General features: G+C 45.1%; 1 protein-coding gene across 1 annotated transcript in view; it reads left to right on the forward strand.

Moving 5' to 3' along the window:
- Positions 1-26,541, forward strand: part of DNAJA2 (DnaJ heat shock protein family (Hsp40) member A2) — a 215,636-nt gene that overhangs the window by 52,289 nt on the left and 136,806 nt on the right. Inside the window, exons 4-5 of the mRNA XM_069216615.1 lie at positions 4,341-4,421; positions 26,181-26,314. Of these exons, the coding sequence (XP_069072716.1) occupies positions 4,341-4,421; positions 26,181-26,314 (215 nt within the window). The remainder of the gene's footprint in view (positions 1-4,340; positions 4,422-26,180; positions 26,315-26,541) is intronic.

Genomic DNA, 26,541 nt, shown 5'->3' on the forward strand with positions numbered 1-26,541 from the left:
AATGTATACCCCAGTGATCTATCAAATATAAGGAGCAATGAGGAAAGGGATCTTTGTTGAAATACTGATCAGTCTCTTTAGACACTAGGTAGCTAGGACATGAACATGCATTGGTGGTGTTTTATTTGCATTTATTTTTTGTGTTGTGATGCTGGTTGTATGTTACGTGCCAAGTGGTATAAACCTTTTGGATGTGGGCAAACGCGGACTGACAACCCACTCAAAGGTGTAACTTTCAATAAAACCATACCCCATTTGTGGTAAAGCAGTTTTGAAAGCAAGAAACAGACTATATTCATTAACCCAGAAGAAGGATGCAGGCAGCCATGAGTAATATTATGTTCTTTGACTGATGAAAAGGAAAACTAATTCTAGACTACAACCTAATCCAGGCTGGCAGGAACCATACCTAATAACTTAAGAGATGATAGGATGAAGGCTCACTGGATTTACAAACTAGTCTACTCTGCTTGAGCGATGTAAAAAAAAAAAAAGAAATTGTCATAACGCCAAAAAGGAGTACCAAAATTATACCGCTTGTCGCTGAACATGAAGCTTTGTAAAAAAAAAATGTTTTAGACACATTGAGATCAGCTAGACTGATACAATGAATATTTACTATCCCTCCAAAAATGGTCATAAAGTGTGTTTTAGAGCTAATTCTTGAGATACAGCTAGTTTTTGTGCGTGACTCTAATAATCCAATCAAACACAATATTTACAGTCCACACCCTAATGCCATGGAGCATTGTGAGACATGTCCAAAAACTGTACTTAATAGATCCACAGTGAATACTTTACCCTGAGGGCATTGAGTTTACATTCTCATCCACGTGGCTGCAACTGCCTTTTTGTTTACTTTTTTGATTTTCAAGATGAATTTAAATTGAATAGAAATCAATAAAAACTGAACCATTCTAATTTTTGATCAGGCAGGGATTCCCGTTTCTCTCAAACTGACCAAAGTCAGAAAAATTGTAGCTGTAATGATCCTGGAGTAATATCGGAACTTGATCATCTAACACCATAATAGAGTGCTAGCATGCAGCCTATTAAAACTGTTAATCTAATACTACTACGTATGACTGACTTTGAATGAAGCTGTAGAGGCCACCATACCTAGACCAGAGAAATGCTCCCAGTTTCTTAAAAATTACAGTCCGTTATTGTTGCTAGTCCATGCCTGTATACTTTAAGTAAAATTTTTGGCACGCATGCTATGTTACATGCCAAGTATTGACTTAACACTCAATGATTCAGTCTCTGGCATGTTTGTTGGTGATAACATGCACTGTTTGTCACTTCCTGAATACTGTGAAAATAAAAACCTTTCAGAACTGTGAATGTTGCTTTCAGTGTGGAAAAAAGATTTTGACACTATCCTTGAGGGAGGGTGAGGGGGAATGTTAAGTTGAGATGGATATTGGAAATCACTTTTGTTGGGTGACTAACACTTTACTGCTATTTTATGACAGAAAGGCACCCACAATTCCAATAAACCTCCCCCCTCTCTTCTGAAAGCATGTGCAGAGTTTGACACAATTTGTGAAGCAAATTTATAAACCACAAGGAGCAGAAAGAAAATTGTCCCTACAATGACATATTATTGATTACTCTCTGAAACAAATCCCTAGGATTATTACTCACAAAATAGCAGAGTCGTCCTTATGTATTTATGTATCTATTCTAGAAGTGAGTATTTGCTGTTAAAAGCATCACCCTAATCTCATGGAAAGTTGGTTACAAATTTAGCAAGATCAGGGGCGTAACAACTGGTTTATGTCAAGATAAGATTTTTTGCGGTAGTTGATGAAACACTTTAATCTGGGATGTGAAAAGGCAAGAAATGTAATTGAAAAAGCTACAAATGCAGTGCAAGGTGTAGTAATCAAATGGGCCTTTAGCAGCACTAGGGGCATTGAAAGCCTTGACGCTAATTAATAAATATTATGGGGAAAAAATCACCAGGTAGTTCAGTTCGCAGCAATTGTCCATTAAGTGAACCAGGGAAGCCAGTCAGTTGGCATGTTTAGCATCAGTTTACCAAAGTCTATACAATGATATACAACGATAAGCCCAAAAAGACTTAAAATTTACACCTAGTTTAGTTTTGCACACTTTTTACACTTTAAGTGCATGGTGTCAGGCTAAAACTTTTCAACCCACTGGAGTAAATCTACCTTTTCTGCATTGTCACCCCATATTTTTCATCTTTTGCTAGACCCTGTATTTTGCTGGTTTAAGAACTCTCTGCACTTTGCCCCTGCTAACCAGTAGTAAATTGCCTGTGCTCCGGGTTTAAACATGATTGAAATGGCATGTTCCTAGTTGGTATGTTTAACTTGTCTATAGGTCTGTGCTATATGAAACAAAATTTACCCAGGTGCGTAATTTAAATGTCACTAGTGGATACAGCACCTATTGTGCCGTGCACTACTGTGACAGTGTAAAACATGGATTTTGGCAGGTTAAACACAGCAGTGTAACCTGTCAAAATAAACCCTTTTGACTGGTCAAACCCGTTTTAAATACTAAGCAGTCACCCCTATGTAGTCCACAAGGCAGGATGCATGGTATTTAAAAATAGGACCTGTAGAAATTTAATGCAAACGTCCTTTCAGTGACTAGCACCCAAAAGCTATTTTCTCATTGTGGCATTCCTAGCTGTCCCACATAGAAAGGTAGAGTGCAGATTAAAATTTTAGGATTGCCATAGTACACTCCCCACACACACCCCACACACATGCCCAAGTGTAGTGTGGTTGAAGACTTCTATCATCTTAAAGATACCCAAAGTAGGTATGGTTGGGCCAGGAACTTTTAGCCCATTGGCTGAGACATGCCCAGGAGTCATTCCCACCCAGTACAGTCTCCCTTGCATAAATGTGGCACCCCCAGACAACCAATTGAGAACATTCCTCAACCCGAGGAAGATCCGAAGAGAACTAATCTTGCTATCTGTGATCTGAGAGAAATCCTAAATGACTGGACCTGCTCCCTCATGTACCCAGGAGAAAGAAGAGGACTCCAGGGTTCATAAGGCTGACTTTCTGTTAAGCCCACTAAGGAAACAATGAGCTACAAGAAGTCTTTCTGCAATTACCTAGCTTACCAATGGCAACTTGACCTGGACTGGACTCTGCTGTTGTCCTTTGCCTGACACCTTGAGAGTTTCCAGCTGCCTCCCCTGAGGTCTTACGGGGCTTTAGAAATGTACATCTTTGGTGGATTGGGAATTAAAGGGCTAAAGTCAGAAGGTAAAATCTTTGACCAAGACAAACCTGGTATGTGTACCCGACCCATGCTCCATCATGGTCGGTGCCAAATAGCGCATAGGTCCTAGTCGACCACGACCATTGACTATAACTGGCATGTTGTGCTTCTTGGCACTACTCCTATTTACAATTTTATATCTGTTTCACTGACGTTTACCATTTTTAGTTGCCTCAACAAGTTATTCATCAAAGATGAATCTCACTCAAAGCAATTTTTAGCTGTGCACAGAGGTGTCAAGCTAAATACCGTATAATGAACATGGAATATCAAAAAATCCTTAACTACTAATAACCTGTGTAATAATTTGCCATCTCGGAATTTGACCACATGGTGTATAATCTTGCCAGAACCCCCTCAGGTTTCAGCCAACGTACATGTGAGCTGGCACTCAATGATATGATTGTTATCACTCCAGGTTAAGTCCAATTAAAAATCACAATCTACTCTTTAATCTTTCTGAAAAAATACCATACGTTATACCAGGTGCAGTCAGCAGATTATATAATGCAAAATATCCAGAACTATAACAAACTGCAAAACTTATCACTAATAAATACATATTTTATTATGTTTTCATTGTTCGTAGGTGTGAGTGATCTTCATTAGGAAGGGCTATTCCTTTATCTGTGTTGCCAAATCGCCACCTTTGAAGCCGATCCGGATTATAAAGAGAATGTGTTGGCATTCCCAGAGTCTGTTTGTAACAACCTCAATCCACTTTAAAAATCGGTACACTTAGATATAGCAACATCAAAACAGGGCAGCAGCCACTATAACTCCATCTGTGTCACACACCCAGTTATAGCGCTCTGTGAATTTGCTGTGAGAAGTTTTATCCCCCACCCCTCCCACCCCCCATTATTGTTCATGATAGCCTTTTACAACAATGTTATGCAGTTTCTACCTAAAGATCCAAAAGCAGTAAGTGGCTAAAATGTGCTGTTGAAGTATTTGCAGGGCATTTTTCATTTGGGCATTTGTAAAATTCACTGACCTGCCTTGCTAATGGGGAGATTTTTTTGTTTTTATTAAATGCTTTATTCATTATTGCTTTCTTTCAACAGGGTGTCCCTAGAAGATCTATATAATGGGAAAACAACCAAATTACAACTTAGCAAGAATGTATTGTGTGCCTCTTGTAATGGGTAAGTTCAGTCTTTTCACTTTATATGATATAGTTCTGGCTTTTAAGAGCACGTTTGCAAGTGTTTAAATGCCCGTCAACAATCCCAGGCTCCTAAGTAGAGGGTCATCGTATAGTTTCAGATCCTGCCCCGCATTTACCATGTGTAGCTTCAACTTAAATCCATGTAAAACTTCATTACTCCTATGACCTGTCCCCACAAAAATAGAGCTTGTTTGGCCAATATTCACAAGCCTGTTAGTCTGTCAGAACAAAAGGACAGCTTCATGGCCTAAGCACCAGGAGAGGAGTAAAAGAATAGGGCAAAGGACTGTTGGGATTTCTAACTGTTCTTCGGGCACATTGTTCTGGACTTTTCTTATAATAAAAATTAATTATCTTGGGCTGTTGCTAGGAAACTGCTTTGGGCACCAAAGTAGTTGCCTTATTATGAAAGCTTGGGAAACTTAAAAAGACCTTTTATAAATAAGTGGAAGGATCAGAAAATGTTTCAAATCCATTTAAAGAAAGGTTTTAATGCCAAAACTGAAAATCAAAGCTATCTTTTTAAAAAAATTTTTTTTTTTAAAACTAACTGAAAGAGAGTGGGCAATGTACATGGTTTGCAAGTGAATCCAGTTAGCTGGATAAAATGTGTCACTATAGTAAAGTTTTCACAGAGTTGGTAGACCTTATCAAAAAGACTTGGGGCTTAATTAGAAGTTTGACTGTCAAATGCAACCCATCCTGGGGGAATATTGTAATAAGCGTTAGTGCTACAATATTGGTCTTGGCTCCTTTAAGGGAGCCGAGGCCAATATCGTAGCACAAAGCAGACATTGCACATTCTAAGGGTGCGGGGGACCCCTGCTAGCCTTTCCATGGCGACATGACCACCATGAAAAGGCTGGCTGTAAGGGGAGTTGTAATCAGCCAGGCAGGGCGGGGTACAATTTACACCGCAATCACTCCATCGCAAACAATGTTCCCGGTGGGACCGGCAGTTTCCTGGCAGGTCTGCCCACCAGGCTTGTGATGTGGCGATTCAACCGCTGCAGTTGTGGCAGTTTGAATGTCACTGTGAGGCTGGCAGTCCAAGGACCGCCAGCCTTGTAATCAGGGCCCTTATTGTAAGCACTCGAAAGATCTTTTTTTTTTTTTTTTTTTCAGTAGAGGTGGGTAGGCAGCGTGGTATGGTGGTGGTTGTCAGACAACATTGTGAACCCTGAATTTATGCCATTGACTTTCCTATGTTTTTAAAAAATCTCTGGTAAACTGAAAATACATCTTTAACGTAGCACAGTGATTAATCGGTTTAGGCTATTTTGAATCTAGTGCCCCTATTGCTTCCTGGGCTGTGGGTCCGCTCAATTGAGTCATGGCTGGGATTATTTCTTCTTGATAGTTCTACTATTATAGCCAACAAAATTGTTGGGTTTAAGTGCCAAGGTAACAATTTGCCTGCCTTGCTTGCCTACGTTTGAAACCAAAGTCTGCTTCTGGCTACAGAAAAGAAATACTGTAATCCTTTACTTTCTTCTTCATTAGGGTTTTCCCACTTTGACTTCTTTTGGGTCTTTTAGTATATTTAAACGTTTTGGTTAAATGGAGGCACTTCAGAAGGTAAAGAAATGAGCAACCAAAAGGTAGCCAGTCATTCTCTGGGCCAGCCATGGACGTACTGTGTTCCGAAAAATTTGGTCCAATTTAGCCCTGCTCACTTGCTTTATAATGCACACACAAAAATGATGGTCTTGGGCAAGTGTGGACGCTAGCTCTCGTCCTTGGACAATTTGTTTGCAACAGACTTGAGTTGAAGAAAACCATGCGGTACCACAGCAGCTCTGCTGCTGATTACATCAGCCTGTAGCACTTTGGTATCTTCTAGAGCTGGGTACCTGCCTATAAAGCCGTGGTGAACCTAGTATTCCAGTTCCATACTGAACCAGTCCCTAATTGACAGTCTAGTATCAAGCAAATAATGTCTTTCTTCAATCACCTATTGTGGCAGCACATTTGCAGATATTCACACTGCCAGGTATGACTTGCTGGGCCCATTACAAACTCAAAGTTGAACTGAAGTTTGTAGTGGCCTTCCTTAATATTGGTGCAGGTGTTTACATCACCAGTAGGATTGCCTGTGTTTGGGATGAGGATCTTAACATAAGGAAAGGTGTTAATCAGGAAGTCTCGGTCTTCAGGATAAAGCAGATATTTTACATTATTTAGTATATATCAGTTATTTGTAATGCCGGCTTCATGGCACATTTCTAGACTTTTCTAAAGCATCTGATAACATTCTGCAAGCTTTATTGTGAATAAAATAAACCTAATTTGGTAGTCCAGATCTTTCTAAATAAATGTGTTTATTACTCAATAAAACCTGGATGGCAGTGAGATCAACCAGTTATGCCCTCATCTTTAGAGGTGAATGGTTTGAGGCAGAGGTCAATATTGGTGCAGCTGTTCTTTGTTTAGTGATCTCTCCAGGTTTGAGAGGTGTTAGTTATGAGCTCAACCTATGACTGCAATGTGGCTACATGCCCACTTTTGTGCTAGGCTGCTTAGGGTTCCAGTGGCGTGCAATGTGTAAGTTGTTGCTCAATGTGAGAGTTGTCATAGTACTTGGTAGAGCCTCATCTGATTATAAAGAAGGTGACAACTAAGGTTTTTAGAACATTAACTTTCTGAGTTTTGAGTGGAACTCAGTATTCCTCTCAAAAATACTTAAAATAGTAACTAACTCAGAGATAAAATTGGAAACCTCATTTGTCTTACTTGCCTTCTTTACAATATTGATCTCAAATGTCTTGAAAATGTTTGATTGTCTTTCCTTCATTACAACCTTGTGCCACAGGTCATTTTTGGATCACTGATATGGAGTTGACGACAGTTACAAATTGCAAAACGTGGGAAATATTTATACTTTTAAACCGGAAATTTGACTCGTTCTGCTTTCTTTCACACACCTTCTCTTGATAGGCACTGTGTTTAAGTGCAGAAGGTGACTCCATTGCTGAAATAACTTGAATGAGTCTAGAAGCCGCAGTTAGGCACTTATGAACGTTAAGAGGCTTGTACATGCTTTGCATGGACTTTGGAGATGAATTGTTGTAGTCCGAATTTTGTCAGGGTGGCGAACAGGTAGGGCCATCCGACACAGTCAAACGCCTTCTCAGCATCTAGGAACCGGGCCAGAATCTCTTTCGGCATATTCTTGGCCTCACACAGGGTATGGCAGAGTGCGCATATGATTTCTGGAGGTTCGTCCTGGTACAAACGCCACTTGAGTGTGGTGAATCAGGAATGGTATGACTTTCCGCAAGCGAGCCGCCAAGATACTCTCCAATATTTTGATATCTCCATTCAGGAGAGAGATGGGCCGATAGCTGCAGCAGAGTAAAGGGTTCCTGCCTGGTTTTGGTATGACAGCTATTGTAGCTCTATTAGATATTGCTCATAGAGAAGCCTTCTGACACATCTCTCCAAGTGCCTCTGGAGCCAAAAGCTAACTGCTTTTTCAGTGGCCCATTTATAAAATTCTGCAGGGAAGCCATCTTCGCCCGGCGATTTATGGTAGGGATGATCCGAAATAGCTTGTACTATTTCTGCTCTCCTTAATTCACTGTCCAGGAGGGTGCAACCTGCAGCTGAGAGGCAAGGTAGTTTAACGTTGGTAAGGAAGGTCTCTGAGCAGTGTCAGCCACCGATTCCGAGGTATAGAAATGTTGATAAAAGGTCACAAATTGGTTAACTATGTCCTGTGGGCGAGTAAGTATTTCCCCTTTGGAGGATGTTATGGCCGGGATGGCTAGAGCCGCTTCTCTCTGATGGAGCTGAGCCGCTAACAGTCGTCCAGCCTTTTCGCCCTGCTCCTAATGCTGGTCACGCAAGCGTTGCAGCACATTTTCGGCCGGGAGGTGTGGAGCTCGTGCCATGCAGGCACGTTCCAGGCGACGACCCGTTGCAAGAGATGGCTGGGCAGTGTATTGCCTCGCAAGATGCCGTATGTCACCCTCAAGGGTCCTCTGCCGGGCTGTCCTATCCCTGTTGTCCATAGCTGCAACACGCATCATTTGGTCTCTCAGGGTCGCTTTCGCTGCCGCCTATAAGATCCTTTTGGAGGAGACAGTACCAACATTATCATAGATGTATGTAGACACATGGGCCTGCAATTGTACCTTACCCTTGGGGGATGGATCGGTAGCGGTGGACAGCGAAACACCAGGGTTTGCAGCCACGGGACATTAGACCCATTTGGATCGATATCTGTATTGGAGAGTGGTTGGAAAGACCGCTGTCCAGTATGCAAGCATCTTTTAGTTGGGCCACCATTGTATGTAACCCCATAAAGTAGTCCAACAGAGATTGGGTGCAGTGAACGGGTGCTAGGAAAGTGTATTCCTTGTCTGTAGGATGGATGAGCCTCAAATAGTCCACTAGTCCAGTATTTGTCAGCACATCCGTTAGAAGACCTTTGTCATGATGATTGCCCACATCAAGGGGACCCGGCCTATCCAATATTGCATCACAGGCCAGATTCCAGTCCCCCCCCCCCCCCCTTATTATATAGCGGTTTGTCCCTGTTTCAGTCAGAAGGTTTAGTTGTAGGAAGAAAAGTTGCTTAGAACCGGTTGGCGCATACACTGAACCCACACAAGGGAAGGAGTCTCCCACTTTTAGTTTGGCAAACACATATCTCCCCTCCGGATCGTCCCACGTTTTAATGACTGTGACAGGTAGGATTTTGCAGAGTAATATCGCTACCCCGCATTTTTGTGGGGCTCCACCGCCTGCCTCCTGTTGTGTAGGGCAGCAGCTAAACGGCACCTTTCCCACCCAATCTCGGTGTAGTTTACTGGCTTCCACGCCGTCAAGATGTCTCTTGAAGTTATGTCAGCCCTATTCGATTGGAGGTAGGTCATTATTTTTTTCCGCTTTACGAAGTTTGTCAAGCCATTCACATTCCATGAGATAATCTGTGTGGGGAGCAGTTCCAGAAATGCTGGCAAATGGAATGGCTGGTTTGGGGGTGGGGAGGGTAATGTTACTATTGGAAAGTGCAAGTAGGGAGAGGAGGGACTACTCGCAGCGTAGCAAATGTTAGCTAAGTGGACTAGGGGAGGGGAAACTGATGGATGCCAGGTAGCCCCCTGTGTGTGTGGGCGTTGGGGGGGGGGGGGTTTGAGGTGATGGGAGCAGAAAGGTGATGTGGGTGGGATAGAGACGAAGGGAGGAAAAAAGAAAAGGGAGTAGGAAAAGAGTGAAGGAATGAGGGGAGCTTGGGAGCAAAGCCCCTCGGGGTCAGATCCGTGGACTGTGGGGCCCATATACTCAGCTAAATGGGCCCCAGCCGGGGGCGTGACGCTCACCACCAGTCATGTGAAGAGCGCACTGAAGTTGCCTTCGGGGGTTGATATGCCATGAAGGGATGGGAGGAAAAAAGAGAGGAGTGGACCGTCCAGAGAGAAAGAGGAGTAAGCAGTCATCACAGCCAGTCTCCCCTCTAGCGAGGGGTAGGGGAGATGGAAAGGGAGGGAAAGGAACAATAGTGGTCCAGTGTACAAGATATCACCAGTTTGCCAGGAGCAGCGGCAGCGTCCCTGCGCCACATGGCTGCTGAGGTCAGGACATGATTGGCAGGGGAGAGTTGGGAGTTCAGGCTTCATTGGACCGTCACAAGTGTGAGCTATCAGTTACTGTGAAGCTGTGTCGTTGCAGCGAGTTGTGCTCCTCTGAGGACTCTTAATCATGGCATTGTGTCCATAGTACCTTTGTTATGTTGTGTCATGCCAAAGGGTCAAACGCTCACACGTATCGCTGCATCACAGCTGGGATGCAGTGCTCTTCCCACATTCCAACTTCTAACTATGGGGCCTAACTGTCCATTTGGGCGGTGACCTCTTCCATGAAAGCTTTTGTAAGAGGGTGTGCGGGGGGGGGGAATAGTGGGTAGGGGAAGAGGGTGGACCTATAGGCTATGGAGGTAAAACAATGTCATGCATAAAGCATCAATCAGTAGTACGCGCTACAAGTGTAAATATGCATATCATTTTTAAATAAGATTCAGTTGAGATCAGATTAGCGCACAAGTGGTGTATAAACAAGGATACCACAACATAATAACAGTATATCATTAACATCAACATGCGGGCATATACTCATCTGTCTGCCGGTTTAGTGGCAGGCTCCCTGGTCTCTCGGCTGAACTCTGGGTCCCTGATCATCTCGCAGCATAGCTGCAATGTCAAGTAAGGATTGGGACAGGTTTTAAAGGAGAACGAGACTTGTCACTTTTTGAGATTTGTGTGGAGCCCCGCTGCTTTTAACACCTGGCCCCTGTCATTGTGTATCCTCGCAAGTCTCTCTAGATCTCTGCCTCTGAGACTGGGATCTGGGTCACGTCTATCTGCCCCTCCATGGTCAGATGGTGGTGGTGGTGTATTATGGCTGTGTTTTGGGCAGCCCTTGCGGCCGAGTTGAGGTTGCTGTGTCCATGGGTTGGTGCTGAAAATCTTAAGATCATAGAAGTCTTTGGATACTCCATTTTTGGTGCCCCACATTCTTGCTGGCTCAAAAAGGCCGTATTTCACCTGAATTTGGTGCAGTTGGGGTCTAAGAACCAAGAACTCTTTCCGGCGTTCATTGGTGGTCCTTTGAGTAGTCCGCCGTAATGTGTATTTCGTACCCTTCTGCCCGAAAGGGTCCATGTGCTCGGGCTGCCAAGAGAAGTTGACGGGCCTGCCCGTGTCTCAGAAGACAAGCGATGATTAGGTGGGGTCTGGATGTTCCATCTTGTCGTCTTGGGGCCCAGCCGGTGCGTCCGTCGAAATTCCAATGGTGGGTCGAAGGATAGTGCTTTCAGCTCTCAAATGACTGACCTGAGGAAGGACAATGTCTGAACCTTCTTCGTTTTCTGGAAATCCAAAAAAAGGACGTTATCCCTTCGGCTTCTGTCTTACAGGTCTGTTAGTTTACTGCAAAGGTATAGAAGGTCCTGGTCTCTGTCTTGGACAGTGTGCATATGGGACTCCAAGGTCACCATATGGTGTTCCAGCCTTCTTACTCTGGACTGGAAACCTACTATATCTGATCGCATGGATTTTGTCTCCATTGTCAAGGAAGTTATGGCGGTATCCATTCTGAGGCGGAGGGCACAGTGTGGCAAAGTGGCACTGGACAGCTGAGTACCTGGCGCTGGTGTTCCCACGCAGCTTCCACTCGCCTGTAGTGCTGCGCAGGTTAGGCACATCAAGGCCACCAAGAGCACAGGAGAGGGGTGATCTGCTTGTGTCTTACGTGATGATTGGGCTAATATGGCAACCCCGCTCAGAGGTAAATTCAAAGGTCCTGGTAGTCCCCTGTCTCTTGTGTCCCAGCTGGGGTAGCATGTAGAGGAAGGAGGAAGGCCAGCTGTATCGCCCCGGGGTGACTGACCCCACCGGCCAGCAGTAGCCAGTTGAGAGAAAGGACCAGAGGTCGGAGGGGCCTCTAAAATAAAGGTAGGAGGCAAAGTCCTCTCTTAGGTTTGGTAGTGCATTAGTATGCTCTCAACCGGGGGGGATGGGGGTGCAATAATGCAGCGACTCTGTTCCATCAGCGCGACTCAACCCTGCAGGCGCGGATCACCCACGTCGTGAGGCTGCATCTCTCTTGGATGTCCCCTCTTCCGCGTCTCGCCCCCAACCCTGCACAGCACTCAACGGCCTCCAGGTGATGGCAAACAGCCTCTGGAATCACCCTGGGGCTTACTCTGGAAGAATCATGAGGCACGGGTTACTGCAGCTGCTATATTCGTTGCCCGCCTCTCCATGAGGCTTTCCCAGTGTGAGAATGGAAAGGAAGGCTGGGGGCAATAACACCGCATCTTGCTGCCGCTGCTTCCCGCGACTACAGGTCACGGCTCCACCCCGCTTCCTAGGTTTCTGTCGCTTGGCGCAGCGTCCGTGGTTCAGTGCTAGTAGTTTGTAGGGAGCCTCCGAGGCTCACATAGACAAGTTTACGCATGGCTGTAACACCCCTGTCCAAAGCCCACCCTTTCACGGAGCTCCCGAACTAGGCACCCATCTTCTGCCATGGCCAGACAAAGCCCCCCATGTTTGGGTGCTTTTGTTGCACAAAATATAGTGATATTAAAACCTATCTGTCAGTGGGAACTGTAAAAATGTTTCTATATTTCATGGTTCCCTATGAAATTCTAGATTTTTTTAACTTTTTTTATCATAGTGACTGCTCCCAGACCACTCTTTAAAACTTTGCCATTGTGAGGTCTGTGTAGCATAGAAGACCAGATATTGTGGCAAGCATGTCCAAATTATGCACCAGAAAGTTCATATTATGCATTGTAAGATTCAAACTGTTAAAAGCACTTTGAATGAAACAGCTTTTCGGGTTAACCTCCCCAAAATGAACATATAATACAAAAAATACACAATGGGTCATGTGTTTGCCCCATATTGACATCTCCGGAGTCTGTTAACAGTTGCAAACTACTTTCCATTGAGCCTATGATGTCACCATATTTGCAACTCTTTAGTGTTCTGCTGCACTATCTTTTTGGAGAGGCCTTTTTTTGATTTACCTATAATTTTGGCACCCATGGGTTAATCTGACAATTTGGCACACTCACTAACTAAGCTAAGGACTTGCAAGCCACATTTCATGCAGTTCCATGCAAGGGAAAAAAGTAAGAGGAGACGTTGGTAAAAACCTTGGTTTCACAATTTAGCTTTGATAGGTAGGAGCTAAATCTGAACAGGTTTAAACCATACTTTGTATGAAATAACTTTTAAAGAGAAAACATGCTTTTCTTGGTTTGATGTAATTCCATGCAGTAGCTTCTGAGATTAAAAATAAAATGCTGGGTAGGCTTTAAAGCTTTAACAGTTGTATAAATTATATTTATTCTTATCCAGTATTCGATTTCTCATAGATTCACATGCCTGAATCATTCCCTGTCAGAGTAGGAGTTCACTGTTCCATTGAAAGTAGCAGAGAAAAAACATACATCAAAGTCAATGTTAGACATTCACTTTAACTTATTATCATCATTTAAAAAGAAACCTAAGTCTGTCCAATAAGGCGACAGCACCCTTTAGAATCCTCACCACAGAGGCTCCAGTCCTTCTGATTTTATACTGAACGTCGTATGGAGGTCTCCCTGAGCTCTGCTCAGTTTTTCCACAGTTCACTGCCATATTGAGAAGATTTCTCTTCAGGTCAGGATTTATTTCAAGTCTATCTGCTCTACAATGTCAGAACCAGCCAGAAAGTGACTGTTCAGGCCATATGACAAAAGAGGTTACACTCTGGTGACCCTCACAAAGAGTGCATCTGTTGTCTTCACCCAAAACATAAACCTAAGGGCTACAAGGTATGTTGCACTTTTTCACAGAAAACTCTTATGAACAGGGGGGGAGATTATTGACTTGGCTACAGAGACTAAAACCTGAAGAAAACCTTCTCTCTGAAGAAGACAGTGTACCTAGGGTCACCAAAAAGACACCTAAATAGTTTCAAGTGTTTTCTGGACATTTAAAACAACAAAACCTGAGGAGTGTCCATATCCCTCTAAAAAAGGGAAGTTCTCCATGGTGAAAGTGCATTCAGAATCTGAAACTCCTGCTCTAAAGGAGCAGACAGTCAAAAGGTCATCTGAATCCCTACTGTCAATTGCCAAAAAATACATCTGAGGCACTTATTTGTTTCTCGTCAGACCACATCGGTGGTCACTGCCACCACTACGACATCCACATTTTCCTGTGCGATTTCTCCCATGTTGATGTCATTGTTGCCTCTAGTTTCAAAATCAGTTACTACTTTCAGAATCCTCTCAACTGCAGCACCATTGATGCAGAAAGTCTTGGTTGAAAGTCACCAAGACATTGTTGATGACCAAGACACTGTGAAAGACTGCCCTGTCCATGGGACCATTGACAGCAGCAACATTGATGACGAACAGCTGGCGACGAGACCATTAACAAAGGACCAGTTGACACCGTTGATATCTAAATGCACACAACAACACTGTTGGGGACATTGCCAGACACCACTGATCTCTGCATCCATTATTTCTGTTGCCAGAACCTCCTGAGGAAACAATCCTACCAGTATGTACCTCACCTAGCAAAGTTCTGCCTTTTTCTCATTCACATTTGTTGGATAACTGAGTCTGACGATGAGGGACCTTTGAGGGTAGCACATAGCCCTTCTGAACTTCAAGTAAAGTGTGATGAGGGTGATAATGACCAATATTATGGGAACCAATCTTACACAGGTGATGTAGGAAGTTGGCTCTGTATGCACTATTTCAAAGTAAGGAATAGTATGCTCAGAGTCCAAGGGTTCCCCTTAGAGGTAAGATAGTGGCAAAAAGAGATAATACTAATGCTCTATTTTGGGGTAGTGTGGTCGAGCAGTAGGCTTATCAAAGGAGTAGTGTTAAGCATTTGTTGTACACACCCAGGCAATAAATGAGGAACACACACTCTGAGACAATTCCAGGCCAATAGGTTTTTGTATAGAAAAATATATTTTCTTAGTTTATTTTAAGAACCACAGGTTCAAGATTTACATGTAATACTTCAAATGAAAGGTATTGCAGGTAGGTACTTTAGGAACTTTGAATTAGCAAAATAGCATATACAGTTTTCACATAAATCACATATAGCTATTTTAAAACTAGACAGTGCAATTTTTAACAGTTCCTGGGGGGAGTAAGAGTTTTAGTTTTTGCAGGTAAGTAAACCACCTACGGGGTTCAAGTTTGGGTCCAAGGTAGCCCACCGTTGGGGGTTCAGAGCAACCCCAAAGTTACCACACCAGCAGCTCAGGGCCGGTCAGGTGCAGAGGTCAAAGTGGTGCCCAAAACGCATACGCTTCAGTGGAGAAGGGGGTGCCCCGGTTCCAGTCTGCCAGCAGGTAAGTACCCGTGTCTTGGGAGGGCAGACCAGGGGGGTTTTGTATGGCACCGGGGGGGACACAAGTCCACACAAAGTACACCCTCAGCAGCGCGGGGGCGGCTGGGTGCAGTGTGCAAACACGCGTCGGGTTTGTAATTGAAATCAATGGGAGACCAAGTGGTCTCTTCAGCGATGCAGACAGGGGGGGGGGGGGCTCTTCGGGGTAGCCACCACCTGGGCAAGGGAGAGGGCCTCCTGGGGGTCACTCCTGCACTGGAGTTCGGATCCTTCAGGTCCTGGGGGCTGTGGGTGCAGTCTTTACCAGGCGTCGGGATCTGAGGAGCGGGCAGTCACGGTCAGGGGGAGCCTCGGGATTCCCTCTGCAGGCGTTGCTGTGGGGGCCCGGGGGGGGGGCAACTCTGGCTACTCAAGGTCTCGCAGTGGCTGGGGAGTCCTCCCTGAAGTGATTGTTCTCCACAAGTCGAGACGGGGCGTCGGGTGCAGAGTACCAAGTCTCACGCTTCCGGCGGGAAACGCAAGTTGTTTCAAAGTTGCTGCTTTGTTTCAAAGTTGCAGTCTTTGGTGAACAGGGCTGCTGTCCTCGGGAGGTCTTGGTCCTTCTAGAGCAGGGCAGTCCTCTGAGGATTCAGAGGTCGCTGGTCCCTGGGGAAAGCGTTGCTGGAGCAGTGTCTTTAGAAGGGGGGAGACAGGCCGGTAGAGCTGGGGCCAAAGCAGTTGGTGTCTCCGTCTTCTCTGCAGGGTTTTTCAGCTTAGCAGTCCTCTTCTTAGGTTGCAGGAATCTAGTTTCCTAGGTTCTGGGGAGCCCCTAAATACTGAATTTAGGGGTGTGTTTAGGTCTGGGAGGGCAGTAGCCAATGGCTACTGTCCTTGAGGGTGGCTACACCCTCTTTGTGCCTCCTCCCTGAGGGGAGGGGGGGGCACATCCCTAATCCTATTGGGGGAATCCTCCATTTGCAAGATGGAGGATTTCTAAAAGTCAGTCACCTCAGCTCAGGACACCTTAGGGGCTGTCCTTACTGGCCAGTGACGACTCCTTGTTTTTCTCATGATCTCTCCTGGACTTGCCACCAAAAGTGAGGGCTGTGTCCAGGGGGCGGGCATCTCCACTAGCTGGAGTGCCCTGGGGCATTGTAACACGAAGCCTGAGCCTTTGAGGCTCACTGCTAGGTGTTACAGTTCCTGCAGGAGGGAGGTGTGAAGCACCTCCACCCAGAGTAAGCTTTTGTTTCCATCCTCGGAGAGCACAAAGGCCCTCACCACATGGGGTCAGAAACTCGTCTCTCAGCAGCAGGCTGGCACAGACCAGTCAGTCCTGCACTGAACAATTGGGTAAAATACAGGGGGCATCTCTAAGATGCACTCTGTGTGCCTTTATTAATAAATCCAACACTGGCATCAGTTTGGGTTTATTATTCTGAGAAGTTTGATACCAAACTTCCCAGTATTCAGTGTAGCCATTATGGAGCTGTGGAGTTCGTTTTTGACAGACTCCCAGACCAAATACTCTTATGGCTACCCTGCACTTACAATGTCTAAGGTTTTGCTTACACTGTAGGGGCATAGTGCTCATGCACCTATGCCCTCACCTGTGATATAGTGCACCCTGCCTTAGGGCTGTAAGGCCTGCTAGAGGGGTGACTCACCTATGCCACAGGCAGTGTGAGGTTGGCATGGCACCCTGAGGGGAGTGCCATGTCTACTTAGTCATTTTCTCCCCACCAGCACACACAAGCTGGCAAGCAGTGTGTCTGTGCTGAGTGAGGGGTCCCTAGGGTAGCATAAGACATGCTGCAGCCCTTAGAGACCTTCCCTGGCATCAGGGCCCTTGGTACCAGGGGTACCAGTTACAAGGGACTTACCTGGGTGCCAGGGTTGTGCCAATTGTGGAGACAATGGTACATTTTAGGTGAAAGAACACTGGTGCTGGGGCCTGGTTAGCAGGGTCCCAGCACACTTCTCAGTCAAGTCAGCATCAGTATCAGGCAAAAAGTGGGGGGTAACTGCAACAGGGAGCCATTTCTTTACAGGTGAACAAGAACATTTTGATGAAGTCTTCAACTATGACCCACGAGAACAGAGGCATTCTATTCAGATGATATTAGGGTTGGTTATCAATCTCCAACATGTGCTTTAGGACTATTTAAAAGAAGTTTCCTGTTCTGGCATCTTCCGCACCTCCACCCATCCCATCTCTGCAAATTTGCACACCTCTTGCTTGGCTGAGTACGTCATTGCCAGTTACTCCTCTATCCATGCTGGCAAATACGTTAATCGAGCCTCTAGAGGGTGACCCTCTTTCCTTGAAGGAGGATAGGGAAGAGGGGGAAATTAGATTCCACTTCCGTACTTAATGGGTGGTATGACTACTTATTCCTGATGCAATGCCCACCTATGCCTCCACCTATAGACTCGCCACTAGATGAAATTGGTGGTTTCCACAATATCATGGAGCGAGCAGCAAATATATTTCAGCTTCCTCTAACCACTAAGCGATCTGATTGCTTCGGATTTGATTTGAAAGAGCCAACAAAGAAATCTATGCAGTCTATTCCCATTCTGGATCTCATTTGGGCAGAAGGAACAAGGGCACATCAACTTGCTTGAGCTCAGGGCCAAAGCATTCACCTTAATATCTTTCCTTCCCAGGATAGCACAGTCATCAGCGCTGATCTACATGGACAATACCACCAACATGCATTACATGCACAAGCAAGGAACAAGGCCAACAGCTTTGTTACAACAAGCACAGCAAATTTTGCAGTAGGCCTTGCATAGCCAAATAACACTAAAGGCAAACACTTCCCCAGAGCAACCAATGTCTTTGTGGATACACTGAGCAGAACGACTACTTGTGCCATGAGTGGGAACTCGGTCAGCAAACTTTAGACAACATCTTCGACCTTGGAGGCAAGCTGAACCTGGATCTATTGGCAACCAATTTCAGTCTGAAGCGCAAATACTGCGCAAGCTAGCATCACCGAGAAGTCATGGGAGAATGCGTTTTCGATCGGATGGTCAAAAACATTTGCATGCGCTTTCCTCCCAATCCAGTTGATTCCCAGAAGCTAAAGAGAACCTTGTCAGATGATCCTCATTGCTTCCAGGTGGCCCATGCAGTTCTGGTTCAAAGAACTTCTTTCTTACGGAACAGGACCACATACAGATAACACCCATACAAACTTTACTTACGGTAAACAACTGCCAGGTAAATGATCCCAACCCAACATTGCTGAACTTGTCGGCCTGGCTCCTAAGTTCCATGAATTTGCTCAGTTAGACATCCTGGGGGACTGCATAGATCCTCTCCAAAGCCGAGGCTGATAACACTAATAAGACATAAGCACAAGTGGAAGCATTTCCACCTCATATCCGGACACAGGCATTCATCCCATCACTACAACCTTGGAGCAGATTTTAACATATCTTCAACTAATGAAGTCTGAACTAACTCACTCATCTATCAAAGTGCATTTCGCAGCAATATCTTGATGTCAGTAAGCTACCATCTTTATGGTCAGCTCAGGTAATCAAACAATTTCTCAGTGTTCATGGTGTTCCCTCCTGTAAGGGAACCCACAAAACACCCCACCACACACCCTCACACACTTATTTTCCTCAGACACCCCACTCCCAACATTGACATCTCAACATCATACAAACTCATTTAATGAAGAATCTGTTTGAGTATATCCATAAAACAGACTTGAAGTACCTCACATGGAAGACGGCTATCTTACTGGCACTAACATCGGCAAGATATTAGTGGCATCCAAGTATTCACCCACAACGGCTTCATAGTACTAATTCAAAGTTCAGACCAAAAGTCCTGTCGGACTTCCAATTGAACAAACCTATCATATTGAGGACATTCTTTCCCAGTCCGCAGACTACGGTGGAAGAATCATTACATACACTAGACGTTAAAAGGTGTATAAAATTCTACTTGCATTGAACTGAACAATTTTGCCAAACGAATCAGCTGTTTGTGGCTTATGGAGCACAACAGAAAGTATTCCCGGGGTAAAACCAAACTATTTAGATGGATCGCCACAACTATCCAGTTCTGCCACAGACAATCAGGAAAGCCTTTGTCACGCAAAGTGAAGGCAAATTCTGCTAGAGCCGTTCCCACCTCTGACTTTCTTTTCCAGTGTGCCTAGGCAACAGATTTGCTGGGCAGCAACCTGGTCCAAACGGCACACCTTTATGTAGCACTACAGCCTGGAATCCTCTGACGAGAGATGCAGCTGTGGGATTAGCATGTTGCTCCATTTCAATAAGGTGAGCCATATCGAACTGTTTACCCCATCCGCTATTAACATTGTTCTGTTTATTTGTAAATGCTAACTAATCTGATTCAAGCGTGTAAATCTATGAAAGAGCCAATACTGGAGAAGAAAATAAGTTACTTCCCTGTAACTATAGGTTCGATGGCATCTGTCACTGTAGATACGCATGTTTTGCAATAGCTCGCCATCTGGTGTTGGGCCGGAGTGTTACAAGTTGTTTTTCTTCGAAGAAGTCTTTCGAGTCACGGGACCGAGTGACTCCTCCTTTTGTCTCCATTGCGCATGGGCGTCGACTCCATCTTCGATTGTTTTTTTTTCCGCCATCTGGTTCGGACGTGTTCCTGTCGCTCCGAGTTTCGGAACGGAAAGTTCGCTAATTTCGGAAGATTTTCGTCGGTATTGTTGCGTTCGGGATCGGCGTACTTAGATTCAACACCGCATCGAAGATCGAAGAGCTCCGGTGCCCTTCGGGGGTAGTTTTTCGATCCCCCGTCGGGGCCTGGTCGGCCCGACCGCGTGCTGAAGAACGCCGATGGAACGGACTCCGTTCCGTTTCTGCCCCAAATGCCACAATAAATACCCCTATACAGACCAACACTTGGTCTGTAACCTGTGCCTGTCACCTGAGCACAGTGAAGACACCTGCGAGGCCTGTCGTGCGTTCCGGTCCTGAAAGACACTCCGAGACCGTCGAGCCAGAAGACTTCAGATGGCGTCCGCGCCGACAGCCCACCGAGAGTTCGAGGAACAGGAGGAGGAAGGTACCTTCTCGATCCAAGACTCGGACTCCGAAGGATTCGACGATACACAAACCGTGAGTAAGACGTCGAAAACCACACAGAGGAAGATTTACAAGGCCCAGGGGACGCCACTGCCATCAGGCCATGGCTCCACCCATAAATTTGGTGACCGACCGTCGGCACCGAAAAAGGCCCAGACAGTGCCGAGATCGCCCGACTCCGGTCGAGACTCCGGCACGCAGCCTTCTCGGGACCGAGAAAGTGCTGGAGACAAGCCTCGACACCGAGATGCCGGTGTGGACACGGCTCGACGCCGAGACAGCGGCACCGAAGATGATCGACGCCGAGAGGTTTCGGCCCCGAAAAAGAAAAAAGTCACCTCGGAGCCGAAAAAACACGCAGACAGGGTTTCGGTGCCGAAACAAACTGCAAGCGACCCAGCTTCAGGCTCTTATACAGAAGAGCACTCGCTAACCTCACAAATGCAAAAGCATAGGTTTGAGGAAGAGCTACAATGAACTGATGTGGACCATACGCAAAAGGGTATTTTCATACAGCAGGGGACAGGAAAAATAAGCACCCTTCCCCCCATTAGAAGAAAGAGAAGGTTGGAGTTCCAAACTGAACAGACACCACAACCAAAAGTGGTGAAAAGTTACCCCACCACCCTCTCCTCCGCCCGTGATTAACGTCTCACCACCACGAACTCCATCACACTCCCCAGCTCACACCACCATAAGCCAGGGTGACCAAGATCAAGACGCATGGGACCTATACGACGCCCCAGTGTCAGATAACAGTCCGGAGGCATACCCTACGAAGCCATCTCCACCAGAGGACAGCACCGCGTATTCTCAAGTGGTGGCTAGAGCAGCACAATTTCACAACGTAAGCCTCCACTCGGAACAGGTCGAGGATGATTTTTTTATTCAACACACTCTCCTCCACCCACAGCTCATACCAAAGCCTGCCTATGCTCCGGCACGCAAAAGAAATCTTTAAGGAGCCGGTCAAAAGTAGGGCAATCACACCAAGGGTGGAAAAAAAGTATAAGGCGCCTCCTACAGACCCGGTTTTCATCACTACACAGCTGCCACCAGACTCTGTCGTTGTAGGAGCAGCTAGGAAAAGGGCCAACTCTCACACATCTGGAGATGCACCACCCCCAGATAAAGAAAGCCGCAAGTTCGATGCAGCTGGTAAGAGTCGCGGCACAAGCTGCAAACCAGTGGCGCATCGCGAACTCCCAGGCACTACTTGCGCGCTATGACAGAGCCCACTGGGACGAGATGCAACATCTCATTGAACATCTGCCCAAGGACTTACAAAATAGGGCAAAACAAGTGGTTGAGGAGGGACAGACCATTTCCAACAACCAGATCCGCTCCTCCATGGACGCTGCAGATACAGCTGCACGGACAATTAATACATCTGTAACTATCAGAAGGCATGCATGGCTCCGAACGTCTGGATTTAAACCAGAGATTCAACAAGCAGTTCTCAATATGCCTTTTAACGAAAAAGAACTGTTCGGTCCAGAAGTGGACACAGCGATTGAGAAACTCAAAAAAGATACGGACACTGCCAAAGCCATGGGCGCACTCTACTCCCCGCAGAGCAGAGGAAATTACAGCACATTCCGTAAAACACCCTTTCGAGGGGGGTTTCGGGGTCAGAGCACACAAGCCAGCACCTCACAAGCAACACCGTCCAGTTACCAGGGACAGTATAGAGGAGGTTTTCAGGGACAATATATAGGAGGGCAATTCCCTAGAAATAGAGGAAGATTTCAGAGCCCCAAAACCCCTACTACTAAACAGTGACTCACATGTCACCCCCTCCACACAACACCAGTGGGGGGAAGAATAAGTCATTATTACAAAGCATGGGAGGAAATCACTACAGACACTTGGGTTCTAGCAACTATCCAACATGGTTATTGCATAGAATTTCTACAATTCCCTCCAAACATACCACCAAAAGCACAAAATTTGACAACACACCATTCCAATCTCCTGGAGATAGAAGTGCAGGCACTATTGCAAAAGAATGCAATCGAATTAGTGCCAAACACACAAATAAACACAGGAGTTTACTCACTGTACTTTCTGATACCAAAGAAGGACAAAACGCTGAGACCAATCCTAGACCTCAGAGTAGTGAACACTTTCATCAAATCAGACCACTTTCACATGGTCACACTACAAGAAGTATTGCCATTGCTAAAACTACACGACTACATGGCAACTTTAGATCTCAAGGATGCTTATTTCCATATACCAATATACCCATCGCACAGGAAATACCTAAGGTTTGTATTCAAGGGAATACATTACCAATTCAAGGTACTGCCTTTCGGATTAACAACCGCACCAAGAGTCTTTACCAAATGTCTAGCGGTAGTCGCTGCACACATAAGAAGGCAGCAAATACATGTGTTCCCATATCTAGACGACTGGCTAATCAAGGCCAATTCGTTAATAGAGTGCTCAAATCACACAAATCATATCATACAAACCCTCTTCAAACTAGGGTTCACCGTCAATTTCACAAAATCCAAAATTCTGCCGCGCAAGGTACAACAATACCTGGGAGCCATAATAGACACATCAAAAGGAGTAGCCACTCCAAGTCCACAAAGAATTCGAAATTTCAACACCATCATACAACGCATGTATCCAACACAAAGGATACAAGCAAAGATGGTACTACAACTCCTAGGCATGATGTCTTCATGCATAGCCATTGTCCCAAACGCAAGACTGCACATGAGGCCCTTACAACAGTGCCTAGCATCACAATGGTCACAAGCACAGGGTCACCTTCTAGATCTGGTGTTAATAGACCGCCAAACTTACCTCTCGCTTCTGTGGTGGAACAACATAAATTTAAACCAAGGGCGGCCTTTCCAAGACCCAGTGCCACAATACGTAATAACAACAGATGCTTCCATGACAGGGTGGGGAGCACACCTCGATCAACACAGCATACAAGGACAATGGAACGTACATCAAACAAAACTGCATATAAATCACCTAGAACTTCTAGCAGTTTTTCAAGCACTAAAAGCTTTCCAACCAATAATAGTTCACAAATACATTCTCGTCAAAACAGACAACATGACAACAATGTATTATCTAAACAAGCAAGGGGGGACGCACTCCACGCAGTTAAGCCTGCTAGCACAAAAGATTTGGCGTTGGGCAATTCACAACCAAATTCGCCTAATAGCACAATTTATACCAGGGATCCAAAATCAACTCGCAGACAATCTCTCGATCACCAACAGGTCCACGAATGGGAAATTCACCCCCAAATTCTGAACACTTATTTCAAACTCTGGGGAACACCTCAGATAGCCTTGTTTGCGACAAAGGAGAACGCAAAATGCCAAAACTTTGCATCCAGATACCCACACAAACAGTCCCAAGGCAATGCCCTATGGATGAACTGGTCAGGGATATTTGCTTACGCTTTTCCTCCTCTCCCTCTCCTTCCTTACCTGGTAAACTCAGTCAAAACAAACTCAAACTCATATTAATAGCACCAACTTGGGCAAGACAACCCTGGTACACAACGCTGCTAGACCTATCAGTAGTACCCTGCATCAAATTGCCCAACAGGCCAGATCTGTTGACACAGCACAACCAAAAGATCAGACACCCAGATCCAGCATCGCTGAATCTAGCAATCTGGCTCCTGAAATCCTAGAATTCGGGCACTTACAACTTACCCAAGAATGTATGGAAGTCATAAAACAAGCCAGAAGGCCATCCACCAGGCACTGCTATGCAAGTAAATGGAAGAGGTTTGTTTGCTACTGCCATATTAATCAAATACAACCATTACACACAACTCCAGAACATGTAGTGGGTTACTTGCTTCACTTACAAAAATCTAACCTGGCTTTCTCTTCCATTAAAATACACCTTGCAGCAATATCTGCATACCTGCAGACTACCTATTCAACTTCCCTATATAAGATACCAGTCATTAAAGCATTCATGGAGGGCCTTAGGAGAATTATACCACCAAGAACACCACCTGTTCCTTCATGGAACCTAAATGTTGTCCTAACTAGACTTATGGGTCCACCTTTTGAACCCATGCACTCCTGCGAAATACAGTTCCTAACCTGAAAGGTTGCATTTCTCATCGCCATTACTTCCCTAAGAAGAGTAAGCGAGATTCAGGCGTTTACAATACAGGAACCTTTTATACAACTACACAAGAATAAGGTCGTCCTAAGGACCAATCCTAAATTTTTGCCAAAGGTTATTTCACCGTTCCATCTAAATCAAACAGTGGAACTTCCAGTGTTCTTTCCACAGCCAGATACCGTAGCTGAAAGGGCACTACATACATTAGATGTCAAAAGAGCATTGATGTATTACATTGACAGAACAAAAAACATCAGAAAGACTAAACAACTATTTATTGCATTTCAAAAACCTCATGCAGGAAACCCAATATCAAAACAAGGTATAGCCAGATGGATAGTTAAATGCATCCAAATCTGCTACCTTAAAGCTAAACAACAGCTGCCCATTACACCAAGGGCACACTCAACCAGAAAGAAAGGTGCTACCATGGCCTTTCTAGGAAACATCCCAATGCAAGAAATATGTAAGGCAGCCACATGGTCTACGCCTCACACATTCACCAAGCACTACTGTGTAGACGTGTTATCCACACAACAAGCCACAGTAGGTCAAGCCGTATTAAGAACATTATTTCAGACTACTTCCACTCCTACAGGCTGATCCACCGCTTTTGGGGAGATAACTGCTTACTAGTCAATGCAAAACATGCGTATCTACAGCGACAGATGCCATCGAACTGAAAATGTCACTTACCCAGTGTACATCTGTTCGTGGCATCAGTCGCAGTAGATTCGCATGTGCCCACCCGCCTCCCCGGGAGCCTGTAGCAGTTTGGAAATTACCTTCAACTATTTATATATGTATCATCTCGACCTTAAATAGGTGCATACTTAGTCACTCCATTGCATGGGCACTATTACTACAATTCAACTCCTACCTCACCCTCTGCGGGGAAAAACAATCGAAGATGGAGTCGACGTCCATGCGCAATGGAGACAAAAGGAGGAGTCACTCGGTCCCGTGACTCGAAAGACTTCTTCGAAGAAAAACAACTTGTAACACTCCGGCCCAACACGAGATGGCGAGCTATTGCAAAACATGCGAATCTACTGCGACTGATGCCACGAACAGATGTACACTGGGTAAGTGACATTTTCATTCTTCAGTATTATCTTTCATAGATTCACATGTTAACCACCCTCCTCCCCACAGAGGCGCCCCTTAGTTCTATACGCTTGTGCTGGAAAGTCAGAAGGCCTGGATTCTCTGTGGTGAGGGTTCTAAAGGATGCTGTCTCCTGATTGGCCAGACTTTGGGTCTTGATGATAAATTATTGAAGTAAATGTCTTTAACATAGACTTCTATGTTAGTTTCATTTCTCTACTACTTTCTATGGTACTGTGGGACTCTCACTTGGACGACTGGGAATGATTCAAGCACATGAATCTATGAAAGATACCAATGCTGGAGAACTACAGTTACGTAACTTCTTTTTCTTTTCTACTCTAAGACATTTTCACGCATTTTTCAGAGTCTTGTGTTACAATGCTTTTTTTTGCAGCTAACTCATGGGATTCCCTTTCAGTTAAGTACAATTTTCATGTGGAGTCTTTGGTTTTGCTGGTGCGTGGCCTTAATACTATGCAAGCCTGTGAAGCGAAATGGAGAAATCATGCGTTCTTTTAATTGATGAATAACTTATTAATCATTTGCTGCATTTTTTTCAGCCAAGGTGGAAAGACTGGTGCTGTTCAGAAATGTACTGCTTGCCGGGGTAGAGGTGTGCGTATAATGATCAGACAGCTAGCACCAGGAATGGTGCAGCAAATGCAGTCTGTGTGCTCTGATTGTAATGGCGAAGGTAAGTGAATAGTTGTATGTACAGAACTTCATGTACTACTAACACAATTTACAACCATAGACAAAGCAAATAGTTTTTTTTTTGTATAGAGCATAAATTGCCCAAGGTGTACACTATTACACAAACACATGAACAGCAATGGTCCATGATTCATACCTGCATCATGTAGAGCTTGTCAGCATGCTTCACTAAAAGGAACACAGAAGGTATTGCACACCTGGCAACAG

This window comes from Pleurodeles waltl, chromosome 12 (assembly GCF_031143425.1).
Source record: "Pleurodeles waltl isolate 20211129_DDA chromosome 12, aPleWal1.hap1.20221129, whole genome shotgun sequence".
NCBI classification, from domain to species: Eukaryota; Metazoa; Chordata; class Amphibia; order Caudata; family Salamandridae; genus Pleurodeles; species Pleurodeles waltl.